At 42.6% G+C, this 13081-nt stretch overlaps 2 protein-coding genes across 2 annotated transcripts; both read left to right on the top strand.

Moving 5' to 3' along the window:
- The first annotated feature begins 619 nt into the window (after nucleotides 1-619).
- On the top strand, nucleotides 620-5308 carry LOC102704120 (NAP1-related protein 2). Its single transcript, XM_006647350.3, has 10 exons — nucleotides 620-880; nucleotides 1848-1970; nucleotides 2083-2133; nucleotides 2254-2325; nucleotides 2403-2516; nucleotides 2596-2654; nucleotides 4516-4576; nucleotides 4673-4729; nucleotides 4801-4836; nucleotides 5064-5308. The coding sequence occupies exons 1-10, from the start codon at nucleotides 749-751 to the stop codon at nucleotides 5109-5111; spliced, it is 753 nt and encodes a 250-aa protein (XP_006647413.1). The 5' UTR covers nucleotides 620-748; the 3' UTR covers nucleotides 5112-5308.
- Nucleotides 5309-6618: 1310 nt separating this feature from the next.
- LOC102711949 (sucrose transport protein SUT5) lies at nucleotides 6619-10083 on the top strand. Its single transcript, XM_040521008.1, has 13 exons — nucleotides 6619-6974; nucleotides 7146-7211; nucleotides 7499-7597; nucleotides 7710-7774; nucleotides 7894-7978; nucleotides 8070-8103; nucleotides 8180-8282; nucleotides 8380-8455; nucleotides 8575-8763; nucleotides 8866-9246; nucleotides 9334-9397; nucleotides 9496-9539; nucleotides 9626-10083. The coding sequence occupies exons 1-13, from the start codon at nucleotides 6750-6752 to the stop codon at nucleotides 9794-9796; spliced, it is 1602 nt and encodes a 533-aa protein (XP_040376942.1). The 5' UTR covers nucleotides 6619-6749; the 3' UTR covers nucleotides 9797-10083.
- The last annotated feature ends 2998 nt before the right edge of the window (nucleotides 10084-13081 follow it).

Here is a 13081-nt window from a genome sequence, read left to right as displayed (position 1 = left end):
ATAGCTAACATGGTGTGTGGTATTCTCACCTGCCTACAACATTGAAAAATAGATTAATAAACTTACTAATATGTTTAACATTGACTTGAATTGCTTATCCTTTCATCTAAAAAAGTAGTCGGTTTTATCGCACACTAGCTTTTAGACGAAACCGACATTTTCTATCACTAATACTGTAATTTCTTTGACCCACTTAATACAGCGAAACAATAACAGTTAAACCTATATATATATATATATATATATATATATATATATATATATATTTCAATACAAATCCACTGTAAAAGCCATGTGCACGGGTCCAATTCCAGCCTCCAGCCGGCCCAAGCCTCTCAACACCAAACGCAGTGGCGCGTGCCGGGGGGGGGGGGGGGGGGGGCCGAGCTCCGCCGCGACGCGAGACGCACGCGGCCGGTTCTTAGGGTTAGGGTTTTAGGAGAGAAAAAACCTCCCACCCGGCGCGTGGATAGGCCCACACGCCCGATCCGACGGCCCACCCCTCCTCCAAATCGCCTCAACGGCTCACCCCCTGAGCCGGCGCGAATCTCCGCGCTGGCCCGCTATAAAATGCGCCCCCCATCCTCTTCCTCGCCGCTCTCCTCCTCCGCCTCCCCCACTCCGCTCCTGACGCGCGCGCGCGCGCGCAAGCACACGCACGCCTCTCCCTCTCGGCTCGCCTCGCGGGGAGGACGAAGGCTAAAACCCTAGCGAGCGAGGCGGTGGTTTGCTTTGTGTCGGGGAGGCGATGACGGCGCCGGCGGACAAGGGGAAGAAGGCCAAGACCGACGCCGACGGCGCCGAGGAGAACGAGCAGATCGACGGCGCCCTCGTCCTCTCCATCGAGAAGCTCCAGGAGATCCAGGACGAGCTCGAGAAGGTGAGCCGCCACTCCCTCTGCTGGGCTGCCCCCCTTCGTGTTTGGGAGCTATTGTGGGTGCCGTGGGCACGTGGGTTTCGGCAGCGGGCTAGGGGTTGTGAGTCCGAATTTGGGTGGAATTCAGCGGTGGAGTGAGCTGTTGTGGTTGGGTGGAATTGCTTTGGTACGGTGTTGTCGCGGGATTACCATGAGGTGCGGAACATTGGGGTATTGGGGCTCACAAAAAGGTTTGATGCAGGGTGAATTCTCTTCTATTAGGAAGTTATAGAATTAAAGTGCGATGTTGCATTATAGAGTACGTAGAGTCGCGCTAGTTCATGCTTTGAATTGGTAAGCACACTATATTGAAATATACTTATAGATGCTATCATCAATTCATGGGAACAGAGTTTTATATGTTAGGCAGCATCTTCCTATAAGAGACAAATATGAGATCTTCTTTTGTCGAATAGCGGCACAGCGCCGGTCTTGTTTGGCATCATAAAAACCCAGTAATACCTTGTCCTACTTGTTGAAAGCTTGTTAATTTGTTAACAATCTGATTTTTTGGACAACTCAATAGTTTAGTGATTTTTCAGCTCAAGCTCACATGTAAAAGATACTAAGGAAAATCATCAGTCATGTGGCTCACTACAATTTCACCTTTGAAACAATGCGTTTGAATCCTGAGGGGTCTTTTCATTAGAACTGTGTAATATCCCAAATTGACTTTTTTTTTTACCATCTTCAACCTAATATGGAGCTTTCCTGTGTTTTTATCTATATACTCCTACACCTTTTTTTTTCCTTTGCATTGTGTTTTTATCTTTATTTCCTACAGCTGTTTCCCTTTGCATTGTGCTCTAATTGTAATGCTCTAATTGTAGTGACTTCTTTCACTGTCATGGCATGTGGGCCGTCTAGAATATGAATATTTTAAGAGAAGGTAATGAATCATGCTTATGCTAATTTTGTATATTGTTTACAGGTTAATGAAGAAGCTAGCGACAAGGTTTTGGAGGTCGAGCAGAAATACAGTGAGATTCGCAGACCTGTCTATCTTCGAAGGAGTGATGTTATCCAAACGATCCCTGACTTCTGGCTGACAGCGGTTTGTGAACACATCGTTTCCATAATAACTAAAAGGACTGTTTTTTGAAGCCTTGGTCAAACAAGGTCACATTCTTATAACCTTACTTATTTTTGTTATGATCTGATTACAGTTTCTGAGCCATCCTCTACTTAGTGAGCTTTTGACTGAAGATGATCAAAAGGTACCTTACTTCTTTATTGTTAGTATTACTTGTTTGTATGACCACATAGTACAATTGGAGAATATTTTCCCATTTTTTGGATGCATTTAACTTAGAAGTTTCTCTGTTGCCTTATTGCAGATGTTCAAGTACTTGGAGTCTGTTGATGTGGATGATTCTAAAGATGTTAAGTCAGGCTACTCCATAACTCTTGTAAGTATCATTGCACGCATGTATGGTCTTATTTTTTATTGTTTTGCTTGTGCTTACAAACATATATGAACTGGCAGACATTCTCTGAGAATCCATACTTCGAAGACAAAGAGCTCACGAAGACATATGCTTTTGCTGATGATGGAACAACCACAATAAATGCTACTAGCATTAAGTGGAAGGAAGGAATGGTATTATGCTCTTTTAGAAGTTGCTTCTCAGTGGTTGTCGAGAAATTGCAAATCTAATGTCTTTTGGAATAATACACAGGAAATTGCAAATGGAAACGCCAAAAAGAAAGGAAGCAAGCGGCCATTGGTTGAGGAAAGGTGAGTTTCCTCTGTTCATCTCTTGCCTCTAGCAGTATTGGGGATAATTGTTCCCAGAGTAATTCAAAACAATTTATTGCTTTCAGTTTACTTCTTTTTTATTGTATGCTGATGTTAATGTATTAGACATTTGTATTTTCTATTTGTACTTTGTTGCTTTGCGCCTCTGCCATTAATCTGCTGGGTTGTTATTCCAGGCTAACATAACTGTAAACAATCAGTACCTTTACTTTCATATAGCTATCTGTAATAAATACACAGTTATATCATGTTCATCCTCTAGTAATTTGTGAAAAGATAATGGGACTTGTGACTTGTGAGCAGTCCTGTTAGATTCTATGCTACTGAAATCATTCACATTTTATCAAGATTTGCACCAACTTTTCGAAAGGTGCCATATCACTTAAGCAGCACAGATGCTTGAATTGTACATGGGTATAAAAGTGGGTCTGATGCTTCAATTATGCATGGGTGTAAAATTGGGTTGGTATTTGCATTAGAAGACTCTGCACGTCTTGATTTTGCACTCTGTTCTTCATGCTGTATATATACTGTATTCTGGTCTTTGTCTTAGTACAATTTTTCTTGTTAATTCACAATAGGGCCCTATTTTTGCAATTCTATTATGGGCTGCAATAATGTTCTATGAACAGTAACTTTGTGCACCATCACCATTGATTGAGACTAGAATAATTAGTTTCTATTTAGATATTTCCTTTAAGTTAACTGCTACCTTTCAGTTTTCCCTTAATTAGTTTGGCCGTTGTTACCATCATTAGGAAAGAAAGAATCAATATAACTGCCCAGTAATGTTCTCTCTGGTCTAACAAGATAGTGCAGCCTGGCCATCTCCTGGCTGTGTTCAATGTTTTCAAATCATAAAGTCGAGGCTAGTCATAAGGGGTCTGATCAGACGATTAGTCGTCGATCAGGTTCGATTAGTTAGGGCTAGTTGGTGTCTAGACGTCCTACCCAGGACATGTGTGTATATTTATAGTTGTATACTAGTAACTACTATACTGTATAAATGTATAGTACTATAGTATGTATACATAAGTATAACTATACATTACATTACTCCTATACTAGACAAGTACATTGTAAAAATGTGTAAATAAAACTAGTATAAAGCATTTTTTGGTGGCTACTTTGAGGTCTCTTTCAGTTGTCCACCTAATTGCATGACTAACCATGATTAATCGATGACTAATTGGATGACTAGTTTCCTGGTCGAGCTGATTGCCTTGAGGTGCATGATTGAGGCACAGATTCCAACTAGGCTGACTAATCATGATTAATCATGACTAATAGGACAACTTAATAACATCATCGATGCTATGCGTACGAATGCAGCTGTACGACCGTGGTACGATCACGGCGCTCGCCTGTCCGCGCCCGCTCGTTCTGTCCGCGCCGTTCGTCCTCCGTCCGTGCTCAGTGCGGCAGTGCTCCGTCCGCGCCGTGATCGTACACGGGTCGTACAGCTGCAGTTATACGTGAAGCATTATTGTAATAATATTGGCTGTGTTTGCACCATATTGTCAAGGCTGATAGCACAATTCGCTTAAAAGATTATTCCTAGGACCAACAAAATAATGGCTTGCTTTATTGTTAACCATTTAATTTATGGCCAATTGTTCTTTTGCCCCCTTTTCAGTTGTAGTTGTGATTTTGTCTTACATTTATGTTCATTCAGCTTTTGTAATGATGTATAGACATTAATGCTAATCTCATTACTGTGGTCATGTGCGGAGTCCTTGCTGCCAAACAGCAACTATTGGACGCCTTATTGCATGCTTGATACTATAAAAAACCCTATATCAGAAAAGAGTTCTGAAAATTTCTTCTGCTTTTCTTGCAGTTTCTTCACCTGGTTTACTGATACGGAGCACAAGAGTCTTGCTGATGGCGTGCAAGATGAGGTAACATACTTGTGTCTAACCTTTCTTTTTAAGAAAAATCTTTTGCGATGTTCTTCTATTCCTCTAGCATGTTTTTCATAGCTTTTATTCTTGCAGGTGGCTGAGATCATCAAGGAAGACCTGTGGCCCAATCCATTGAAGTATTTTAACAATGTTAGTGACTGTTTTTATGAATAATTTCATTCTGTATACTTTGTTTGGGCCTTATGTATCTGTCATTGCAGGAGGCGGAAGAGTTAGGAGAGGATGAAGATGAGGAGGTAATATTTCTCAATGCAACATGATGGCGTTCTTATGATTCCAGGACGAGAAATCCCTATGATTGGGTTTATTTGCATATGGATGTTGTAGCCCCACATTTCCTTAAATCTAAACACTGGCTACTTGAGTGAATTTAACCAGTCACATACTCACATGCAAGACAATTTGGTAATTCGGATTGAAGGATGTTAACCTTATTTCTACCATTTTACTTGTTCGTTTGCAGTTGTCTGAAGGCGATGAGGGTGAAGAGGATGAGGAAGAGGAAAACTGATCAAGCGGTTGTCACCAGTTTGTGGATGCTGTCACTCCGAAGGGCGAAGTTCCGTGACCCTCTTTCTTTCTTTTTTTGACTTAGCTGGAACCCTTAGGAACTGCTTAATGCCTTATGGAGTCCGTCGTATTTTCGACTCAAAGGAGACCTCTATGTCATAATCTGGTTATAACCATGAAGACATTTTAACCTGCTGATGTGATCCCCGGCTCACCGCGCTGACTCTGTTGTCGCTGCTCTTTCGGTTGACTCTTTTGGCTCGTTGCATTAGTCTCAATGTTTCTGTTTGCTTTCTGCCTGAACTTCTTGTGAATGATCAACTCTCCTCTGTTTTATTCTGATTTATCGGATCCAACATGTGTTGGTTTCAGAGATCGTATTTAGAGTTGCCGCTCATGGCCTCATAGGCTTTGGCTAGTGATTGGTGAATATTCCATCCAAAGGTGATGGCCCGGGATGATGGCTTATCTTCTGCCGGTACTGTAGCATAGTCAGTCATCACTCTGCTGTGTCACTGTCATACAGATCACTCGTGTCACGCTTTTTTTTCTTTGCTAATATCATACAGGGAAAGTAACGTGCTTTCTTTCTTTTTTGCGCTGGAGTATTGGAGGGATGATAATGGCGCATGTGTGGTTTGGTACACATCAAGAAAATAGGGTTGCTAACCTAATCTTTAGGTCCAAACGATAGTTTTTGCACGAAATTCTTGGTTTCTAAAGTTAACTCTAATATATTATATATTTGTAATGCTTTAAAAAAATAATTCCATACTAATTTTATACCTGATATATATATATTAAGTCAATTTTATACCCAATCTATATTTAAGGTACTTAATATTTTGGAAAGCTTGAAGCACAAACTAGAATGTGAGCTTAAAAGAGCACAATTGAAAATAGATGGTAGAACATGTCACTCAACTGCAAATACAATAACAAGAAAGTTGAGAAATGCCAAGTTTTATTTTGCTAAAATCAATCTAATCCTATTCGTCACTGTAATAGGTATAAATCTTACTTGATATGAAAACATCTATAAAATCATACTTCTACTCGATATAAACACATCCATACGGGTACTTGATATAAATACATCTATACGGATATTGTTTAATCAACCGTGGATATAAATATATCCATATAATCTAGATCATATAATCTAGATATAGTAGTATGTACCCGCAATCAATACCATAGCCTGAGTAAATGCCATGATTAATTCTATCCAAAAATTTATCCATGACATGGAAGCAAACAAAAGGATATGGCCGTCCTAACTTCAAGCCACAGTTCCCCAGACCGATAAAAGAAACCATTTAACCATAGGCACGAACAGAACAAAAAAACAAAAACACACACAAAAAAAACCACCCCCCGTTCCTGTGCCACTGCCCGGTGGGCCACACGCCATCAACCACCCCACACCAGACGCCTCAGCTCTCTTTAAAACCCCACGCTGCGGCCTCGCTCGCTCTCCGAATCAAATCCTCCCTCCTCCTCGCGCTGCGAATCCGCGCGCGCGTGCTCGCCTTCCTCTTCCTCTTCCTCCTCCCGCTTTCATTCTCTGGCTGGCTTGGCTTCGCTGTCCGTGTTTCTCACTCTCGTCGAGGTCAGGACGAGTGGACGACGTACGACAATGGAGGAAGGCCGCGGCGACCGCGAGAAGTGCACGGACGGCGGGTGGACGGCGCAGCGTGCCAGTAACGGGGGCGTCGTCGTCGGCGGGAATGGCGACGGCGACGGTGACGACGCCGGCAAGAGCCTCCGGAGGATCGTGCGGCTGTTCTTCGCGTGCATGGTGGCCGGCGGCATCCAGTACGGCTGGGCGCTGCAGCTGTCCCTCCTCTCGCCCTACTCGCAGGTTATACGGCGGTGTGGTTGCTTCCGTGCTTACACACTCTCTCTCTCTTGCTCTTCTTCTACCTTGGATTTGCTCCTCCATTGGAGCATACATTCAGCTCGTGTTCTTGGCTTCTTGCTGTATTTTTTTCTTATCATTTTTCTTTCGCTAATTAATCTTGTTTGACTGCAGACTCTTGGGATTTCGCACTCCTACGTCTCCCTGACCTGGATCTGCGGACCAATCGCTGGATTTGTGGTGCGTGTTTTCCATACAAGTTCATCACGCCAAAAAACACACAAAAAAAATCCCATTTTTAAGGGCACCGTCATAAAAATGGAATAGCAGGGAGTATATAAATAGCCAGGAGGAACAAAAAGGGCAACGAGCCGTTTCATATCTACATTTTTGTTCTCTCTTCCTTATCCAAATCCACAGTAAATGCATCGGATTCTCCGTATATTTTCTCCTCTTCTCCAAGTCATAAATGCAGATTTTGATGAAAAATAGGTATGCGATAAACGTGCTCACGCATTGATTTTTAGGTGCAACCCATCGTCGGTTACTATAGTGACAGATGCACCATGAAGATGGGCCGGAGGAGGCCCTTCATCCTCGTTGGCTGCCTCATCATCTGCATCTCTGTAATTAAGCAGCTTCATCTTCTCTTGTTTTTGTGTTAGTAGTACAAAATAGCTTGTTTTCACTCTGAATTTTTTGTGTTTTGTTCTTTGTCGATCGATTTTGATTGGTCAGGTCATGGTCATCGGTTTCTCGGCGGACATTGGACGGCACCTCGGCGACACCAAGGAGCACTGCAGGTCTGCCTTTTATCTTTTGCCTTGTCTAGGTGATTGCAAGCGTGTGTAATTTAGCATGTTTACACGAATAGAAATGATCATGCAATGCTAAGAAATCTGAATGTTTTTGTTGTGTACAGTACGTATAATGGCCCTCGCTGGTCAGCAGCCATGGTGTACATTGTTGGCTTCTGGTTCCTTGACTTCGCTAACAACACTGTTCAGGTAGCCTAGCTATTAATCTCTCTGAAATTTGTAATCAAACATGAGTGTGCACGTAGCTTGCTGATCATAATTTTTTTTTGCTGAATCTCAGGGCCCGGCTCGCGCCATGATGGCAGATTTGTCAGGTGAGCTATTTACCGGCACACCCGTGGACTGAAGCTTTGCGAGATGCTCTCGTGCTAATTCGATCCATCTCTGCAGCGGGACGCCATGGCCCCAACGTCGGCCAGTCGATCTTCTCGCTGTGGATGGCCATCGGCAGCGTCGTCGGCTACCTGTCCGGCGCCAACGGGAAATGGCACGAGTGAGTCGTCAAAAAAATTGAAGTTTTCCCCTCTGTAATTCTCAAGCATTTGTGCTGTGTGGATAACTGGTGTTCGCGCCGTTCGTTCGTTCGTCAGGTGGTTCCCCTCGCTGAAGACCGCGGCGTGCTGCGATGCCTGCGCGAACCTCAAGGGCGCCTTCTTCACCGCCGTGGTGAGTGAGGCACTGAGCACGACGGCATTTGTGATTTCGTGGTTCGTTCCATTCGATCGACGGTTGGATTCATGGTTCTTGACATGTACTCCTATGTTTTACTTCTTGGTGGTTTTTAGCTGCTTATCGTCGTCAGCATGTCGGTGACAATGTACCTCGCCGACGAGGTGGCGCTCGACAAGCAGGACGTTGGCGCCTCCTCCGGCTCCGGCGGCGGCGGGTGCGCCGTGTTCGTCGACCTCTTCAAGAGCCTCAAGAACCTTCCTCCCACCATGTTCAGAGTGCTCGCCGTCACGGCCATCACCTGGGTACGTTCACTTTACGTTGCCGCCGCCTCGTCGCCTGTTCCTGTTCGATCATGCACATGCGATGCGAAAGTCGCTGATCAATTTTCTGTTTTGTCGCCGCAGCTCTCGTGGTTCCCCTTCATCCAGTACAACACCGATTGGATGGGGCGGGAGATCTACCACGGCGACCCGCAGGGCACGGCGGCGGCGGCCGACGTGTACGACGCCGGCGTCCGCGAGGGGGCCATGGGCCTGCTCTTCTGCTCCGTCGCGCTCGGCGCCACCTCCTTCGCCATCCCCAAGCTGTGCCGCAAGCTGACGTCCAAGGTGGTCTGGTCCATCAGCAGCTTCCTCGTGTTCGCGCTCATGGCGGTGATGGTCGTCGTCGGCACGGTGTCCATGCGGGGCTACAGGCCGTCCCTTGCCGCCGGCCTCACCGGGCCGGACCCCACGCTCAAGGGCGTCGCGCTCGCCGTCTTCGCGCTCATCGGCATCCCCCAGGCCGTATGTGTTACTTCATGTCTGAATTTCTTTTGCTCATTGTTTCTTCGTGGATTGCTTGCTGCTTTGCTGAATTCTTGAATCTTGCAGGTGCTGTTCAGTGTTCCATGGGCCGTCGCGTCTGAAGTTACTGCTGAGGAGGGTGGTGGACAAGGTACGTAATCTCTTCATCTAATTACTCTGAATTTTGTGGCACTTTTGCCTCATTATCGAAGAACTGACGATCCTGGCGTTCTTGGATTGATTGCTCAGGTCTCGCCATTGGTGTCCTCAACATTGCCATTGTCGTCCCACAGGTAAAGAAAATTTGCTCTTTTTTTTCCCCTTCACATATGGCATTGTCTTGTACTAATTCATGTTTCACCGTTGCTCTCGTCATCAGCTGGTGATCGCGCTCACCGCCGGCCCGATCGACGGCGCCTTCAACAAGGGGAACACGCCGGCGTTCGGTGTCGGCGGCGCCTTCGCCTTCATCTGTGGAGTCCTTGCGCTCATCTGGCTACCCAAGACAAGGGGTGTCTCCAATGCCGCTGTCGTCGCCGGCGGGCACTGACCGTCAAGCACGGCCGGCACATCGCCGGGGTCGCTCTCGAGAGGAAGAAATTTGGACTACAAAACTTAATTATGTTGATCGATTTTTACTGTGTTTGTCCTTTGTTTTCGTTCTCGTTTCTGTCCATTTGAGACGTACTGTTCAGCGGTAGAGGACAAGAGGGATTCTTCCTGGCTGCGATGTTTGGCAGCAGATCAGGAAACCCAAATGTGTTAAGATGAACAATAGTTCTCTCTGCTGTAAATTGGTAGCAGCTTCTGAACAGCTAAAAGAATAACATGTGCATGGCAGCTTGTTACTTTGTCTTGTCCAGTGATTTGGATATTAGGACTAGATCATTAACACCTTTTTTACCCATTACTGATAATAATATACTCAAGGTAAAGTTCTGTGGAAAGTCAAAGGGTAAATAAAAAACAAAGAAATGATGTGACTTCTTGTCGCTGACAAGCTTGACTGTGGGCCTCTTTGGTTGATGGCTAACTTTTCAGATTAAATTGCAAGCATTCTTTCGAGATTGAATTGCAATAACTTATGCCGTGTTCTATAACTAATTCATATTCTCTCATTTTTCGCATATACGATTTCTAAAATATGTTTTATGTGAAAACTTTGGATATAAAAGTTGATTTCATAAAAACATAACAATCCATTTTTTAAGTTTGTTATAATTATTAATTAATTAATTATATATTAATCTACTGTTATATTTTTCGCGTCAATTACTTGCCCCCCTAAAGAACATATCTTAGTATCAAGTCTATGACTTGGACCTGGGTGGTCAAATTCTATCCGCCGAACATAACCGAATTATATCGAGGTACCATATTTTTTAGCGTAAAAATTTAGTATCTTAAGCTACAATATATTTTAAAGTAATAGAATTTTACACTAAAATTTTAATATCTTAAAGTACTTTTCAAGAATGATAAATACCCTAACGAGCTTTAATACACTAACATTGTCTTGGGTAAAGTTTTTTGCGAGGCATGCCTGTTACATTCATATTTCAAAGCTCTATTTGAAATTTGGCTTTATCATCTCACCCAATTACAACGGCTGAAAAAATGTACCAATAACTGAACTCATACATAGACTTGATACGCATTAGGGACACACCAATGGAGAGAGATTGGCAACTATTATCTATTTATCTGCTTGATTTAATGAATGGTCATTTCTTCTATATCCTGCATGCCATGCACGGTATTATCCAGCTGATCTGTCAATTTTGAATTTGCGTTATCCTTGTTTGTTCTTGACACACTTTAATACATATTGAATTGCTCATAAATGAGTAATCTTGCTTTGATACCAAAAGTAGACTATATAAACTTGTCGCATGAGCATCCAATCGAATTATACACTTCTGCGGCACATACATGCTTGTAAGGCTAATCTCAATGCATAGTTTCATGACATAGTTACCAAGACTGTAAACTATGTAACCGAGCCAGATAAGTTTTATGGGAATGAAACTCCTCTCTTATCTCATGAAACTCCCTCGTTTAGTGATCCTGTCAAGTTAGCAATTTTGCTGACATCTTATTTAATATTGATGATATCCCCATAAAATATGCATTGAGACTTGCCTAAAGGCTCTACGTATACTTATAGGGCACCAAGATTTGGATCCTTTATAGTGGCAATTGTAGATGTTTCACTGGCTCAAATCATTATTATGAAAATATCAATAGAAATTATAAATATATCACCAGAACTCTCATTCAGGTAATATTCTAGCACAATAGACAAACCTCGTGGCAAATTGCAAATACTCCCTGCTGCAAAGGCTACGGTATGTACACTAATATGAGTTTTTCACAACGGCTAAATGCCATGAACAATACCGGACACTAGGGATGTGTATTCAGTCTACTCAGTTAATTCAATTCGGTCGTCGAGGAAATTCAATTATCTAAAACTCAAGATCAAGTTATTGCAAAAGAAAAAAAGATACTCTCAGAACAAGCAGTTTTGTTTCGATTAGTTCGATTCGGTCTTCGGTTTGAGGAGATAAAAATCAAGGAAATTAAAATAAAATTTTAGTGACACTTCTATTCTTTATGACATGTTTTGTAAATTAAATAGCACATGAGACTAACAAACGATATATCAAATAGAACAATTTTATCATCCTTGAAAATGTACCATGATATACCATACCTTAAGATATCAAATTTTACATAGAAAACAGTGGCATCATATAGTATCTTCTAAGAATGGAAAAAATGCTCTAATAACACGCAGCAGGAAGAATTTTGGTTAGTGAAAAAGGCTAACGAATTTTTTTTTCTGTCTCGGTCCAAGGTAGTTTGGTTTGGCTTCTCATTTTTGTCCACCCCTACTAAACACTCTGGTTTTTCAAATAAGACACAGTAGGAAGAATCCTGCTTTTTATTGAGTGATTACAACTCACTCATCGATTCACGCTTGAAAGTTGGCATAGGGTAAACATACGTACATATTGTCAAACATTTTTTTACGATATCACAGTATATGTATATATGGTGTTGATACATGGTTTCTACTTGCACGTGCTGATGTAGTCAAGGGCGGATCTAGCGTGGGGGGCTATGAGAGTTCCAACCCCCTCCATGCTAGATCTTTCATAAAAAATAGGAAAAATGCGAGAGGAAGAAGAGAGTAGGAATAAGAAGATAACTAACCTCCAACCTTTACATTCTGGATTTACCATTGGGTATATTGTTATATATGTGTATACAGCTCAATGGCATACGTATCATATTTTTCCAAGTATAAAATTGATACCTATAGATTCTCAAGATTCTCCTGTAAAATATCTCACAGGGCCTGCATAATGCCCGAAGAAGTATCAAATTAATTGGGAGCATGCATCGAGATATACATGTCGATTTGATAGGGACAACAATAGGGTAAATATATGGCAATTACATTTACTCCCTGGCAAAAGTCTTGATCATATCTCATATCCTGGCATGTATGGTATATCCAGCTGCCAAATTTATCCTTCTAATTATGTGCTATCCTGGTTTGATTTATTCTTGGCACACTTTAATGTACGTTTTGATTCATCGATAATTGAGTAATAATTGGTGGACAAAGAAGTAATCTCTGCTTTGATATGTAAACTAGCCTCTATAAAGTTCTAGAGGATATCATCCAATCAAACTATAAACTAGCTGCTGCATGCTAAGCAGAATACTACGAGAGGAGATTAGTGATCGACAGTTCAACACCCAAAGCAAAGCAGAAGGCATGGCAATGGCTTCCAAGATCGTCGGTGCCCTCGTGCTGGTGCTC

The sequence above is a fragment of the Oryza brachyantha genome, chromosome 2 (assembly GCF_000231095.2).
Source record: "Oryza brachyantha chromosome 2, ObraRS2, whole genome shotgun sequence".
Lineage (NCBI taxonomy): Eukaryota > Viridiplantae > Streptophyta > Magnoliopsida > Poales > Poaceae > Oryza > Oryza brachyantha.
This window is presented reverse-complemented; position numbering and strand designations above follow the sequence as displayed.

Excerpts from the sequence above, each read along its gene's own strand:
- LOC102704120 (XM_006647350.3), top strand. The coding sequence starts at position 749 with ATGACGGCGCCGGCGGACAAGGGGAAGAAGGCCAAGACCGACGCCGAC. Across the intron at positions 2,134-2,253 it reads TGACTGAAGATGATCAAAAG|ATGTTCAAGTACTTGGAGTC; the intron begins GTACCTTACTTC and ends GCCTTATTGCAG. Across the intron at positions 4,577-4,672 it reads CTGATGGCGTGCAAGATGAG|GTGGCTGAGATCATCAAGGA; the intron begins GTAACATACTTG and ends TTATTCTTGCAG.
- LOC102711949 (XM_040521008.1), top strand. The coding sequence starts at position 6,750 with ATGGAGGAAGGCCGCGGCGACCGCGAGAAGTGCACGGACGGCGGGTGG. Across the intron at positions 7,979-8,069 it reads TCGCTAACAACACTGTTCAG|GGCCCGGCTCGCGCCATGAT; the intron begins GTAGCCTAGCTA and ends GCTGAATCTCAG. Across the intron at positions 8,283-8,379 it reads GCCAACGGGAAATGGCACGA|GTGGTTCCCCTCGCTGAAGA; the intron begins GTGAGTCGTCAA and ends TTCGTTCGTCAG.